The 16,389-nt window shown below is 41.7% G+C and overlaps 1 protein-coding gene across 1 annotated transcript; it reads right to left on the reverse strand.

Moving 5' to 3' along the window:
- Positions 1 to 506: 506 nt before the first annotated feature.
- Positions 507 to 15,766, reverse strand: LOC136436956 (uncharacterized). Its single transcript, XM_066431376.1, has 8 exons — positions 15,529 to 15,766; positions 13,332 to 13,505; positions 12,484 to 12,695; positions 7,577 to 7,874; positions 5,199 to 5,358; positions 3,485 to 3,727; positions 2,095 to 2,314; positions 507 to 1,091 (listed from the first exon to the last, which is right to left on the reverse strand). The coding sequence occupies exons 2-8, from the start codon at positions 13,481 to 13,483 to the stop codon at positions 871 to 873; spliced, it is 1,506 nt and encodes a 501-aa protein (XP_066287473.1). The 5' UTR covers positions 13,484 to 13,505; positions 15,529 to 15,766; the 3' UTR covers positions 507 to 870.
- Between the last annotated feature and the right edge of the window lie 623 nt (positions 15,767 to 16,389).

A 16,389-nucleotide genomic window follows, 5' to 3' on the forward strand; every position in this document is an offset into this window, starting at 1 on the left:
AAGACACTCAGAGAGCTACGGCAGCTCGCAGGAAAGAAGGCACAGTGGAAAAAATGAAGAAAGACCGAATGTAGCCAGAGGTTGTTTCCACAACCTCTGAGCCGCAGAACACAGTGGATCATCATGTAAGCATAACCAGTATCACGTAGTCATAGGCAGTCCGTCTTAAAAGTCTCCCGTTCTCTGAGAAAGCTTCTAAGAAAAATCAATTAAATGCAGTGACATATTGTTGTTGCCGCCTTTTGCCAAAATCCGGACAGCTTCTTTGAAAGCTGTGACTTATTTACCTTTCAAAATCAAACTTTACTCATGACAATAAAAGAAGAGCCAGTCCAAGCATGTCATTCATGATAACAAAAACCAAAAAACTTTTGAGACATTGAGAAACAACACTAGCTATGATGTATGGGTATATATTGCAACATCCAGAAAGTTTATTTCAAACATCGATAAACAGCTGTAAAAGTGTATACAAACTAGGGCATTTTCTATGCCGTATGCCTTGCTATAGAAAAGGCCATACCTGCAAGGCGTTGCCCAAAAGTAGTTCCCTAGGGAGTGCGTTCGCGGAATTCCTAGAATATTTTGCAAACCGAAAGCAGTACTATACAATAGGCTTCGCCCATGAGGCGTCGCCAAAAACCGATTACTGATAATATATCACAGATTAAACGTAAACAATTTTCATTAAGAAGCGAGACTAGAAATATTACAATACTAGCAAGTGCAATGTGATTATATCATATTTTCAAAATGTAAACAACTGGGACATTCATAGATACTGTAAATCATGACCAAACTAGAAACATGTCATTAAGAAGAACATTTAGGAGCTGTTGGGGTTTGATAGACGATGAAATATAATCAGGATCATTCTCCGATACAGTCTGAGAGGCTGACAATATCAAATCCAGAGCTCTCATGCAGATAATCCAGCAGATATCCTGATATCAAGTAGCTGTCGGGGTAGTCCGAGTCCAGGGTAAGGACGCCACCTGCCGGGGATAGTTGTTCATGCAGCATGCGGAGAGCACGTGGCACGCGCATGACGTCTGTGAACTTGTAGTAATTCTCCTCTGTCAGCACGTGTTCTGTATAGAAAAAAATATTGCCTACGTTTTCACAACAGAAAATAATGAAACCATTATTGGGGATAAAAGACGTGAATTTCTTAACGAAGCCACCAAAATACAAATTACATGATTTAATCTTACCGTTCCTTAAAAAGTCACCAAGTAACTCAAATTTCACCTTTGTTTTGCCGACAGCTATCGACAAACCAAATCTCATCAAGATCCACCCACTGCTTCTCAGATCTTACTTTGAAGAGCCAAACAAGCTAGCTCAGTCGTATACATTGTATCTCACCTGACTGCGCCAGATTACGTCAGGAATTACGCCATACGTCAGGCATTGCGTCAATTACGCCAAATTACGTTACGTCGGGCGCAAACCGTCGCGCAGTCCAAATGAGATACGCGCTTAACTAAGTAACAAGTGCTCATTGTACGTACGTAAATGGCGAGAAACAAATGACACCAAAACGAAAACCCTCTTGGTGAAGGTAGATCTCTTCGGAATTTCACAGTCTAAGTTCAAGCTGCAGACCAGATTCAAGTTGGCTTTCTTGTGAATCGCAGTGTTGCCAATGAATTAAGAACCAATGTACAACGATACAGATTGATTCAAAAGGGATTTGCAGTGATTGCGACACTTTGCGCTAATTGCGAATTTTATTTTTAACAGTCGCAAGTTTAGGCGATGAAGGCTAATGTGTTTCGCAATTTGGCGCAGTCCAGTATCATATCCGCTCTCTCTCTCTCTCTGTCTTCTTTCCCTCGCTCTTCCTTTCTTTCCCTCTCCCTATTTCTCTCTTTTCTCCTCTCTCCTTTCTCTCTCCCTTCTCTCTCTCCCCTCCCTTCTCTCTCTCTCTCTCTCTCTCTCTCTCTCTCACTCCCTCTCTCCCCTTCTCTCTCTCAATCTCTCCATACCTACTTGTCTCTCTTTAACTATCTCGCTGGGTCTTCCATCTCTCCGTCTGCCCCCCTCTCTTAACATCGATCAATAACGTACACATTCCTGGACCCTGCTTACCGTTAGTCGCCATGTTCAACGGAGGGAATCTGGCTGTCGGTTGGACGATTCTCAGTCCCCTCCCTCTCGCTACATCCCTGACTCTGTCCGTGATGACATCGGGTAGGTAGTAGGAGGGCTGCAGTCCGATCTCGCGATGGCGGAGGAGTGCGCTGACCAGACTCATCCGCACCCAGCTGGACCCCATCATGGCGAAGTGACCGGGAGGAAATGGCTGACTCTATAAGGCACAATTTGCATAGGTATGTATTGCTAAGGTTAAGCCCCCCTCTCACTGCACCCGCGGCACGCTGGCGGCGTCGCTGCGGCCGATCAACTTGACAAGCTTAAAGGAAGGTAAAGCAGTTTTATTCCCCGAAAATTAGATTTTGAAAGTCATTCTATTTAGTCATTTCCATACATGATTAGTTCAAACAACACTATCACAATGTATAGCGACGTTCATCATGCAAAAGTACGACGTCGTTGTGATGTGAGAACTCACAAAAAATCGTCACTGCCATAAAAATTTCAGCATTTATCTATGTCCTCTTTTTTGGCCATAAAACTGCTTTACCTTCCTTTAAGGTACTCAACGAATTTCATCGACAAAAAATAATACTTTTAAGCTTTGTGTGGTTTGTTGTCTTTTCGGTCATACTTGTACGTTTTTGATGATATTCCCATTATAAAGTCAAGGGTAACACAAATCCAGTTAAAAACGCAGCGACGCCGCCAGCGTGCCGCGGGTCCGGTGAGAGGGGGGCGTAAGGTTAAGGTACATTTCTGAATTATTTCCGGTAGCTTCTAAATGGAAGTGGGTGAAGTCTGCCTTGTTAATTTTTTTCAGTACTTGACGACCGATTAAAAGAGGTCAAGGGATAGGTGAGGTGAGGATAGGGGACATTCTACGTTGAGAAATTTGGTGACTTAACCATTTCGATACAACCACCATTTTTTACTGAGGAGATTCGGGTATTAACAATTTGAAAGAGACAATGAAGGTTGTTGTATATTGAATTTTGAATACTTTGTTCTTTATGTAAAGATGTAACTACACAGACACACAAACGCTACTGAAAACATAACCTTCCTGGCAAAGGTCAGTTTTCTCCTATAAACATCCAACATCACTAGCACTCAAACCGTGCATTGTCTTCAATGACAGAAGAAAGGTTTCTATTAAAGTTTTCTTTAAAGAATTTAGTGTCAGTTGTTAAACTAGAGTTGTAGAATACTATATTGTTCACTGTTTCTTCATGTTAAATGTATTTGTAATTAGCCTACGGGCAAGAACTTGCAAGCAAAATTTTACTCATCTAGAAGTGTTAAGATAGTCCCTTTAACTAAATCTGTCAACCGCATAGAGATTATAGGGACTTGTGTACAATGTATAGAATGACGACCGAACCTCTCGTATTCCTATGGTGAACCTCTTGGCCCAGTCTGACACTAGGTTGGGGTAGGCTTCCACGAAGTCCCCGTACACGAACAGGGTTGCCGGCAGGTTGCTGCCGTGCGCCGCGATGGTCTCCACCAGTTTAAAGGCAGCCTTGCCGTTCATCCCGACCTGGACCGCAACGGTTACACTTTTGTCTCCGCCCGAACAACTAGAGATGACCGCTCCCGGAGAACCAGGCACGTTTGCTGGGACCTGCGCCAAAATATATATATGTTGTTACTGTATGTTGACCTCATTACGTAATATGTCATGACCCCATGACGCTGGAGGTCACCTGCCTCGTGATTCGGCCATCTTGTCCGCCATCTTTGTTCCTTGAGTAAAGTTCACTGATTAAAGCTGTACTCGGTTTGCACTTCAAGTTACCGTCTGGAGTTGCCCCTTGCGGTCCAATTTGACGCTGTGCAATGTGAACATTAACAGTAGAATACATTTTGATTGGTTATTGTTTATTGTTTAAACGCATTTATACAAATATTTAAAAAAATGTATAGGGCAAAAAACATGCAGGGGGGCAGAAGCCTATGTGACTTTTCGTTGGCTTCCCCTCGAAACTAGACAATAGGAATTTTAAAAATTGTACATAATCGAAACTAAGCAAAACTGACAAAAGAAGAAATCAAATTATACCTCCATATATAAATATGAACATTAGCAATATCACGTTAACAGTGGTTTAGTAATCTCAATAATGGGGGCAAACATACGGCAAAGGTCTAGTGGTCGCGACGGACTACATGATTCTGCACGAACAACTATGACTAGGGATGGTAGTGTCACCAAAATGAAAGCAGATCTGCAGTGGATTAATCTCCAAGCAGATCTAAACGGGGCGCAAAAAAACGTATATGCTAGCCAGAGAAGGTCCAGTCAGCCTGATAAGCTCCAGCCAGCCCCGTTGTTTCTGAGGGGAAACATTCCCGCTGTGAACTGGCGCGGCCGGCTACGTTCGTCCCATATTCAGGTTGTAAACGATAATCCCTGCCAATGTTCACATTGGAGTTTAAAGCAGGCACGAGGAGGAGTAGAGACAGCTCTCTCAATAGGTTGCCCCTCCTCGTGCCGGTTGATAACCTTGTTCAGGCCCGTCTTAGCGCAGATCCTACGGGGCTGGCTGGAGCTTATCTGGCTGACTGGACCTTCTCTGGCCCCGTGTAGGCCTGCTTGGAGATTACAGTGGATGTCACTTGAGGACAGAAGAACAACGTCCATACTTTGCATGATGTACAAAGTGACTAATAAACTTGTGAGTGTACCGACTGATAAGAATCTAATGCCAGCTCAGAAGGGACTGGAAATAGTCATGCTTTTATGTTTTCGAGTACTCGAGGATTGCGGTGTTCAAAAATGATTTTCCGAGAGCAATAGTAGAATGGAACTCGTTATCATCAAGTAGTGTAGGAGTATCCTCACTAAATAGCTTTAAAGAACGGTTGCAGTCAGATAGGCAAAGACTAGGTGTAACGACAGACCGTTCGATGTAATGTAACCAGCTGCGCCGCGGACGAATGGCGGTTAATATACCAGCTATATAGAGATACACATACATGACAGTATTTTGTATAGCAATTTTTAACGTCCGTCAACTCTTGGTATATACAATAAGGTGTTATGAATGAGTTACAGTTATATACCGAACAATTCCAACCCTACTTTTACTTACCAGCACTTGGATGGCGTCGAAGTCTGCGTAGTGGCGACCTTCGCCCTCCCACAGCAGTGTCGGAATACTGGTGCTCTTCTTCAACTTAGCTATGAGGTCTCTCTGTTTCTTTAAGGTCCATCCTGCCACAGGCCACCCGAAATGCCACTCACCGTAGAACCTGCATGTAGGCGCAAAGAGAAGAAATAACTTGATAGCATCTTTCTTTATTTGGTATCTTTGCAATCCCCATACACTTAACCATCGACATCAACTGTTACATTAAATGACCTTAGCATACAAAGGTACAAAACACATTGTATAACATCATATCTCACACATAACACTATATACATCATTGTCATACATCATATGATACAAAAAGCATAATCCAAATATCATAGCAAGCTTACAGGTAAATCACTGTATCATGAACAGGTCGATCGAAATTTCGATGATATATTGATATCCACAAAGTGTAGGAATCAATAGGAATTTCTCTTATTTTCCTTGAGACGATTCCACGTCGAAGAAGGATGTGTTACAGCAATCCATTAATTTGATCATACTGTCGATTCTTACTCTCCACACAGAGGAGTGGGTCCGGCTGGTTTTGACGCGGTTTTAGGCGTTTTTGTCGGGCTTTCAATTTTGTTATGTTTTTTTTTTTTTGGTCTCACCAGTGTGTGTTGCTGAGACAAAAAGACATAACAAAGTAGAAAGCCCGACAAAAACGCCTAAAAACACGTCAAAACCAGCTGGACCAACTCCCCTGCTTGAAAAGTAGTCGATTCTGACCTTGTTTGATTCACAATGGTGCTTAAAACAATAGCTTAAAACCCTATCCAGACTGGGGGGGGGGGGGCTAAAAGTGCCCGCGCCAACTTTGACATCGTATTTCTGCCGAACGATGTATGCTAGGACAACCAAACTTGGTGACTTTTCCTAAAATTTTGTTGGCAACAATTTTATAATAATGTTTTAAGTTTATCATTTTTCATGTTGCCATGGCAACGGGTTTCTGACTGGCATTTTATGCAAAAATCATTAATTTTTTGAAAACAATGATATTTCTCGGGTTTTCTTGCACAACTACACTAGTTTTCCTACATGTATAACATAACATGTAATTAGATGTAACTTTCCTTATTTAATATTCATAATTTATGCTAATTTGATGACGTAATCAGCCAAAATCCAAGATGGCGGACTATATCAGTATTTCAGGTATCAGCAGGCTTTTTCGCCCTTAAAATCGTCAATACCTGACATTTTCTTTACCAGAAACATTCAGATTAACGTTTTTAGTCTATTTTCAGTGTCCTTTGGGGTCATAAATGGAAAAAAAGGATTTTTAAAAATTTCCAAATGGCCGATCCAAGATGGCGGATCCCAAGGGATCGCTTACAACACATGACGTCATTCTATGACGTCATTTTGACGTCAACGTACTTACCATTGACTTTGTATGCCTTTGCATACCTTAAAATGAATAATACAAACCGTTTTGTTTAATGCCTTTAGATATTACGGGAATTCCCTATTTAGCCAATAAAATCACATCGATGACGTCATAATTACGTCATATTACGTCATAACGTCACCAAAATTACAGGAATTATAAAACTTGACGTGAATATCACTCCCTGCAAATTTGGTGATGATACATCATACCGTTCGGAAATTATGAGGGGGGGGGGCCGAATCAGCCCCCCCCCCCGTCCCAGATATACCAAAAAAGCCCAGTCTGGATAGGGTTAACACCCACACGAGTTTTTTTTTTCAATAACATGCTGTAGTTTTGCCTTCCCAAACAACAATATACTGTATGGCATGAAGTATAGAAAGTGCAATTACAGAACATGAACATACCAATGTCCTTGTAACGTTATGATTATCATTATTATTTTCTAAAATTTAAAGGTTTTAACGTTATATACGATAGGTTTTAATATGTACATGTTGATGTAGGAAATATTGTTATAGCCCGTTATGCTGTCCGTTGTAATGTCTTGTCTTTGTCAGCAGGCTAGTTGAGCAGCCATGACTGTGTGTCCTGAACAATAAATAAATAAATGATAATGTCCTTGAAGTAATCTCTAGGAGTTTTCCTTCTTAAACAAAAGCTGCTAAGACATCAGAATACAAAATACCCTGGGTTCCAGACTGTTTATCGGGCCTTTTTAGCCGGTTCCCTTTAGCCGTTACCTTGTAGTCAGCTTCTTCGGTGACACAGAGACCCCAGCCCGCAAAACCCTAATTAGCGCACCGGGGGATTTCTAGCCGGGGAATTGACCGGCCGCGGTTCACTCCCACGGGCTCATTTCCCACCGTAGGAAATCGCTAGCGACCCGGTACTAGTCTGGCACCCAGGGAAAATACAAAATGAAGCGTCGTACTTATCTATCCACTTGAAGGTGCCATCTTCTAGCATTTTCTTCAAGACATCGAACTCTCCACCCTCTATATCCATCTTCAAGACCACGTAGTCCTCCAGCCTCGTGTTCTCCTGGATCCAGAGGGACAGGTCGACGGTGTCGACTGTGTGGCGACGAGTCATTCTCTGTGGCCCGCCGGCTTTGTCCTTTTTCACCGCATCATCTACAAACAGTGTACCCCCTCCCCATTTCACGTACTTCCCGTGGTACGTGCCTAAATCTGGTGACCACGCAGCTTCGGCGTACGCCGTCATTTTACCTGTCAAAGCAAAAGCCCCAGTCACACTTGTGCGTATATAAAAGCCCGCATGAGTTGAGTTAACATGTTTTTTTTTAAGATTGCAGCCGAAGAAGTTATTTCTTTAGTTTGATAACTAGACTGCTCAACGGTGGGTCAAGGTCGAAAACAGCTTATTCCCCGCAAACTTTACTTGAACCAAAACATGTTACTGTGGAACTCATACAGACTTGAATATACGCACAAGTGTGACAGGGCCCAAATATCTTTTTGTCATTTTTTCACCGCGTCATTAACAAACAGTGTACCCTCTCCCCATTTCACGTACTTTCCGTGGTACTTCCCTATGTCTGGTGACCACGCAGCCTCGGCGTACGCCGTCATTGTACCTGTCCAAGCAAAGATCTATTTGTCATTTTTCACCGCGTCATTTACAAACAGTGTACCCCCTCCCCATTTCACGTACTTCCCGTGTTACGTGCCTACATGTATGTCTGGAGACCACGCAGCTTCGGCGTACGCCGTCATTGTACCTGTGGAATCAAAGATCTATTCGTTAAGATGGATAATGGGTTCATAGCGGTCGTTACACCAATAGCACCAAAATACAGCATTCCCGGATTACTTTTTTAATTCAGAAGTATTATCAAATAAACACTTGTTGTATGTACAAAATATATACACTTCTGATGTTATTGAACATTTCTTTTCAAACTAGAGTTCCACGAACACATTATCTTCGCCAAATAATCAAGGCTTATTATGGAGAGTGATTAATATTTACATGCTCATCACCCCCTGCAAATTTGATCATGCACCATACCATTTGGAAGTTATGATGGGGCGAATGAGTCCAGTCTAGAAAGGGTTAAAAAATCATTTGGTGGTACAGGACTAGTATATGTGTCTAGTGTGCTGATATACGTTATAACTGGTCACGAAAAAATTTGAGTATGTTGATATTATATGGGCCACAAAGGTTCGATATTGCAGTGTTGTAAGTTGAAAGTGATGATGAAATGGCACAGTCAATATATATGAATAGAATAAATCTTTATTCCATATCATACACATCTTGAAAGACATAGTACATGTGACTTTTCCGCACCTAGAAGTGGTGCAGTTTTGGTGCAGTATACTCTCCAAGCAGAGGAGTGGGTCTGGCTGGTTTTTGACGTGTTTTTAGGTGTTGTTGTCAGGCTTTCTATTTTGTCCTCTTTTAGTTAAGTCGCCAACCGTGTTGAACAAAAATGCCTGAACTGAACACGTTAAAAACCAGCTGAACCCACACCTCTGCTTGGAGAAAAGTGGGTGCCTCATCTGTTTATTTATTTGACCTACATGTACGTTTATGCAAGGCCATCTGTTTACATGACCTGACTGTCCCATGTCCCATAATGAAGTGCAGTGGGTTAACAAACTTTCCTTACTAATTATGCAAATAAGCTCCTGATTTGCATAATTAGTCATTGATTATGTAAAGTACCATCTGAGCTCTCTACATACCAAACATCACGACGATCTATCGACCCCTTCTCAAGTTATTCATGTCCGAATGTCAAAACAAAAACACCCACTGCAGTTCTAAACAAGCCGCTAGGGGGCCCAACTTTACAGAACTTACTTTCTGTGGCATTAACTATCTACCACACAAAAATCATGACCATAGCACTTTCAGAAAATATGGCCCAAAATTTTTAAGCTCCGCTGCAGTACCTTAGGTACCCGCTAGAAGGCCCATTATCGAACTTGACCTTCCTTTCTGTAAACTCTACCCATCTACTAAATATCATACAGATCCATCAACAGCTTCTCGAGTTATGCTGGCGACATACAAATACACATCCACACAAAGCCCGCTGCAGTACCGACGGAAAATGCCAGGGGAACCATTTTTGAACTTGACCTCCATTTTCACAACATCTACGCACCTGCAAAAAATCATGAAGATCCATTAACGTTTCCGTCACTTTTTTTGCCTACATACAAACACAAAAAAATGCAAAGTCCGCTGTAGTACTGTTGAAAAACGCAAGGTAAACCATTTTCGAACTTGACCTTCCTTTGCACAACCACTACACACCTACCAAAAATCATAACGATTCATTGAAGCTTTCTTGAGTTATGCTCCTGACATACATACGGACCCACCCGACAGATTTTTCAACCGAAAACATAATCTTCCCGAGTACAAGTACTCGGCGAAGATAATCATACTTAGGCCACAGCAAGTAATTTTTGTGGATGACATCAGCGCGCTCATTAATTTTCGCCTGATTTCGAAATAAAAAACAAGAAATTTCATTGCCCTCCGACGGTGGTCAACATGCCAAAAATTTGCAAATATGTCGTAAACGTTGACAGTCTAAGGTGTTTCATTGCATATGAATACCCAGTGTAGTTCCTGCCCATGATGGTATGATAACAAGCTGTTTTCTGCATTTGTTCTAGCAAGGACATTATATAAATAATGGGGAGAGGGGTCTAGTTGATTGAGCTGTATACACAAGGTGTTTCATCGCATATGAATACCCAGTGTAGTTGCTTCAGATGGTGGTACTGTAGGTACAACAAGCTCTTTTCTGCATTTGCTATAGTTAGTCTATTAAGATGTATACACATCTACAAGGACATGTTTATCTTCGCCGAGTATTAGTACTCGGGGAAGATTATGTTTTCGGTTGAAAAATCTGTTGGGTGGGTCTGTATGTATGTTAGGAGCATAACTTAAGAAAACTTCAATGAATCTTTATGATTTTTGGTAGGTGTGTAGTGGTTGTGCAAAGGAAGGTCAAGTTCGAAAATGGTTCACCTTGCGTTTTTCAACAGTACTGCAGCGGACTTTGAATTTTTTGTGTTTGTAAGTAGGCAAAAAAAAGGTGACGGAAACGTTGATGGATCTTCATGATTTTTTGCAGGTGTGTAGATGTTGTAGAAACGGAGGTCAAGTTCAAAAATGGTTCCCCTGGCATTTTCCGTCGGTACTGCAGCGGGCTTTGTGTGTATGTGTATTTGTATGTCGCCAACATAACTCGAGAAGCTGTCGATGGTTCTGCATGATACTTAGTGGGTGGGTAAGGTTTACAGAAAGGAAGGTCAAGTTCGATAATGGGCCTTCTAGCGGGTATCTAAAGTATTGCAGCGGAGCTTCAAAGTTTGGGGTGAAATTTTCTGGAGGCGCCAGGTTCATGATTTTTTTTATAGTGGATGGGTCTTGGGGCAGAGAACAAGTGGTGTAAGTTTGGGCCTCTTGACGACTTGTTTTGAGCTGCAGTGGGCCTTTATGTATGAAACTTTGGAGGAGGATAACTCATGCAGGGTTTGGTGTATCTTTATTGCTTTTGGTTCGCAGGTACCTTAGGTGATGATTAACATAATGAAATGTATAGTATGCAAATTGAGACTTCATTTACATAATTAAAGAGAGTAATGTATAATCCCATTGATAGCTGTTACCCGACCTCAATTCAGGGACACTTGGAGGATTGCCTGGCTTGGGATTTAGGTCACCCAGCTGTGTGCCAGCTGTGCGCCCTTCATTTGGTAATAACTCAAGAAGGGGTCAATGGATCATCATGATTTTTGGTTTGTTAGATAGATAGATGGTAATTATGCATATGGGACCCAATATGCATAATTGATGAGGAAAAACCATAATTCCATAGTGATCAATGGCAGGAATTCGATACTTGTAGCATCTGAAACTTCATTAAACTTGTTACATATATCAGCACACTCTACACATATACTAGTCCTGTACCACCAAATGATTTTTAACACTATCTAGACTGGACTCTTTCTCTCTCCCCCCCCCCCCCCCAGCATAACTTGGTGTGGTGCATCATCAAATTTGCAGCGGGTCATAAGCATGTAAATATTAATCACTCTCCATAATAAGCCTTGATTATTTGGCGAAGATAAAGTGTTCGTGGAACTCTAGTTACTGTTGAATCAAGGAGGTTTTATATTATATATGAATGAATACAGGACTAATACATTCGTTGAATACAGGACTAAAAGACCTGTTGGTCATGATATCATATTTCGTCGCCTCCATTCTTGTTTGACAAGAATTATGATCTCAAAATGTGAAAATATAGGAATCTTGTTTTTTTTGGCCCGCCTTGTTTTTTTTTCGCCCTATCTCATTAATTTTGGAGTCTGCGGAGGATGTCATCCATAAAATTTACTTGCTGTGGCCTTAGTTCCATGACGAGTTTTTGGTTTAGAGATAGACAACACAGAGACACCGCTGTTGCAACACGTATGCAAGTAATGTTTCGGTCCCAATTGGAAAAAGGGGCCCCGCCGGGTAGTTCACGGGATTGATTTTCTTTTCTTCCACTTTCGGGCGTGACCCCTACGTTGCCCCGTGGGGCATCCTGTGGCTTCCCCACGGGTCCCGGGCCCCGCGTTGACTTTAACTCGACGCGAGACTCGGTAGCAAATAGACGCCGTGAGCTATTCGCGCACCGGGAGGTACCCATCACCCCCCACCCTCACCCCCACCCCCCCGTAAGTATACCGGGCAGTCTACCGGGACAAATTTCTGGCTTCGGGGCCCGGCCTGGACTACATCCTCTCCAGGTACCAAAGCATGATGGAATCTTGGCAGAGTGGCATAGCCTACCGTTCTTGTTGGAAGCGGCAATCGGACAGTGCAGCACATGGTCTGGATAGGGAGTGAAGTAGGGAGCCATCCTGGAGTCCAGCTCGAAGGAGTGCACGGTGAACTCCTTGCCGGCCGGGTACATCTCCCGCAGCATCTGTACACTAGAGGCGACGTTACCGCCCACGTCTAGAAAGATCTTCTTAGGTCTGCCGTCAGAATGTTGTACGTGTCTGGAAATAATGAAAGCTCGACAAACTCGTTACCGACATCACCATCAAAATACTCAATGACATTGTGCGTATCTGTACGTATGTGTGCGTGTATATTATATACGTTATGTGTATGTATTTGCATGTCTAAAAATGGATACGCATAGTAACAGTGGCCTGCATTTTATGACAAGAGGTGTGGAGGATTTTGGGTGAGTGACTTGGAGAGGGGGAGAATGGCATCAGAAAATATTGCATGTAAATATCAAACTTAAAGTCTCTTAGCACGAATGTTCATCTGAGTTGGTAAAATAAATAGTTAGAAATAAATTGTTCTCCCACTCAATCACCGGAATTTTCGACCGAATCACTCGGTCCTCATCGGCTATTTGACCCAAGCGCTGTAGACACGTGATTTCGCTCGTGTGACGTCAGCACCGGGTCAAAGTTCGTCGGAAGTCGGTACCACCCCCCCGGCCTGGTTGAGATAAGGTTTGTGTGACCTGATTTATCTTAGTTGATTTTAGTTCTACCATCGCGGATCCTTTTTAATGTTATAACATTCTTCTAAATATATAATACGTTCATACAACAAATACCCCCGTCCTTTCTATGTTATACATGAGATGCTCATACATACAACTTGATATTACTTACGGCTTCATCCATGGTAGGTCTTTATATGGTAAATCCTCTCGCCTGGACTCCACTGGTGATTTTGTGTCACGTGACGTACAGATGAAACACAGGAAACAGCCGAGCACGAACGCGATGACATAGAAAAGGCGTCGCGAACGAGGTAACTCCATTGTTCAACACTTCCTTCAGGATCTGTAAGAAATCAAATATGTAATTTTGAACTTCTCAGTACCATAGATCTAGTTGTCACAGATGATAGTTATCCTTCTGTTCCCAGCTCCCCTTAACCCTATTCAGACCTAACTTTTCTGGTCACCCTGTGACCGGGCGGCGTGCTTTTGAGGCCCTCTTCTTCGGACCACTGTAACTCCTAAACTACTAATCGTATGACCACTAACTTTTTAGAGGATGGTGTATAAGTAAAATATGTGTAATATGCCAACTTAGATGTCATAATGACGTCATATGACGTACTTATGACGTCATTCACTTGGCTTTATTGGCTGGAACCGTATAGGGTATTGGCAATGAATAAACACCACAGCTTGGCCTTGAGTGAAGTAGACAGACGAGTGTGATATATATAAGGGGGGCCTGGTCGGAGGCGTACCGAGAACGCTTGACGCTAAATTCCGGAGCTACAAATGACACTAAATTCAGTCAGCCTCTCAAGTCCTACTCTGAATTCTGAGTCAAAACTCACACACCTAGCGGCTTAACTCCTGCGTCATGATCTTTGCATTAAACACATCAGTGATAATTGCCAAGTCTAGACTAACGCGAGGTCACACGTGAGGTCTAACGTGGGATACTGCTGTATCAAATGGAGTCTAACCGGTTTGTTGACTTATAATACGAGGCACTTTTGAACTACGAACTTTCACCTCTGGCATGGAAGGCCACATTTGAGCCCGATAAACAGCACAGCTTGCTTATGAATGAAGACCTTAGACTTTAATAAGAAACAGACCATTTTTTTTAGGTGAGCAGGTGAGCATGTTTAACTATTTTGATCTTCACATCAGTCATGGGACTGTTTCGACCACACCCAAATAATAGCATCACACATATGAACAGTTCGTAAAGTTGGTCTAAAATCCTCAATTTTGAACGTATTTTATTTGCCCGAATAAGGTAAAAAATGACCAACAAAACAGTCAATATGTTGTTAGTAATACCTTCGGTAGATTAACTGCAACGCTGGTCACGAGTGTCATTTCGTATAAATCATGAACCCTTCTAAATGTTATTGTACCAACTAACAAGTCTTATTAATGATGAAGACCTTTATTGTACATTTTTGCCCCTCTGGGCTTAGTTCAGATCACAGAAATATACATGTTTATAAACATACATATACTTGAACAGGTGACTTTACCAAGGGACAGCTGTTCACCATACGTTCAACATGGCTGGAGAAATATGTATCAAATGAATAAAGTTTGATATGAAGTCTATTGCAAGTTCTTCTCGTAGGCTAATTGCAAAAACATTAACATGAAAAGGACGGACAGACAGTGAAAAATGTTAGTATTTTACAACTGTAGTTTAACGACCATGGGACTAAATTCTAACTTACTGGGTTCGGCTTCTTTTTCCGAGACAGTAGAAGATAAATGATCCCACTTTTTTCTGTAAAGTGTGGGTTTTGTGAAGCTAAGAGGAGGGTAGTTTTTTTTCTGCAAACGTGATAAAAAAAGGATATAATTTTGTGGCCTCTTTAAACAGCTCTTTACATAATTATAACTTTATTGCACAACAATTGCACAAGGTACAAAGTATGGCATTCACTGGTATATAGATAACACTCTATTAGGTTAATCAGTCTATCTTATACAATATGGTGTAGTAGTATGGGATGACAATGGGATTTTACAATCATTGGAGGAGTTTCTAACGTGTAGACATTCTTTGATATACTTCCCAATGTATACCATGCATGGGTTGTCACATGTCATGTACTTAAATTTGCTATTCAAGTCCATTGAGACATGTACTTCGTAAGTGAGAGACCCCAGTTCGAATCCGGGAAAGGACATCCTGGTCGGAGCTGCATTCGTAGTTCGGAAGGGACGCAAAAAATGGTTCTTGGTTCGAGGAGGTGCTTCGAACATGTTAAAGGGCACTACAACAGCCTTATTACTCAGTTTGGTACCTACTAGCTGTACTGCAGATTGATATAAAGGTAAAACACACCTTCCATGAATGTACATACCTTTCACGTGAAGCCTGGTCCTACTATAACGGGCGTGTTCCCCAGAATCTACGGGAGCTGACGCGAGGGGCTCCGTACGACTGATGTCTCTGGCGCTCCGGTAAGACGCACTACTTTTTTTCCTATTTTGATGTGAGCCGTGAAATGTGACGATAAAACCTCCTTCTGGTTAACACACTGCGTGGACAAGTTACATTATTCTCACGTCTGTGGTCCATAACCGGTTCGGCTCAAGGCCATGCACTCTCCGTGACGTCATAAAAACATGACGAACTCATGAGCATTTGGGGGGAGGGGGTAGCTTAATCCATATATTTCTAGGAAAACATTGTAAAACGATATTTATTACATGTCTGTCATTATCCTCTGCAATATTTGTCAATATTGTAATTTAGATAGAATTGAGGACGAAAGTCATTTTGTTTTGGAATGTTCATTATACAACGATGAGAGAAATATCCTTTATAATTATATACAAGATAAGTTCCCTAGTTTTGAATATACAAACAGCACTGAAAAATTCCAATATATTATGAAACTGAACAAACCATGTATTGCGAGCTCCATATCTACATACATCTACAATTGCCTTAAGAAGCGAGAAGTCGAGCCTGTAAATAGTAGACAAGTATAGATTCCTATTAGACATAGTAAGATATCACATTCTATTACGTTATATTATCACCACTGTATGTATTCCTTTGCTTATCACCATGACCTGTACTTAGCTTGTTTAAGGATAAATGTACAATAAAGGTCTTTCATTCATTATATACATGCCGTCTAGTCATAATTACATTGCTCATTTAAGGGCGTGGGCTAAAAGCTTCTTTTAAATAGGCTGGTAGTGAGGTGGAATAA

Source organism: Branchiostoma lanceolatum, chromosome 6 (assembly GCF_035083965.1).
Source record: "Branchiostoma lanceolatum isolate klBraLanc5 chromosome 6, klBraLanc5.hap2, whole genome shotgun sequence".
Classification (NCBI taxonomy): domain Eukaryota; kingdom Metazoa; phylum Chordata; class Leptocardii; order Amphioxiformes; family Branchiostomatidae; genus Branchiostoma; species Branchiostoma lanceolatum.

Coding starts and splice junctions, on each gene's coding strand:
- LOC136436956 (XM_066431376.1), bottom strand. CDS start 13,483: ATGGAGTTACCTCGTTCGCGACGCCTTTTCTATGTCATCGCGTTCGTG. Junction 2,315..3,484: donor TCACCATAGGAATACGAGAG/GTTCGGTCGTCA, acceptor TGTGCCTTATAG/AGTCAGCCATTTCCTCCCGG. Junction 1,092..2,094: donor GTTGAACATGGCGACTAACG/GTAAGCAGGGTC, acceptor TTTTCTATACAG/AACACGTGCTGACAGAGGAG.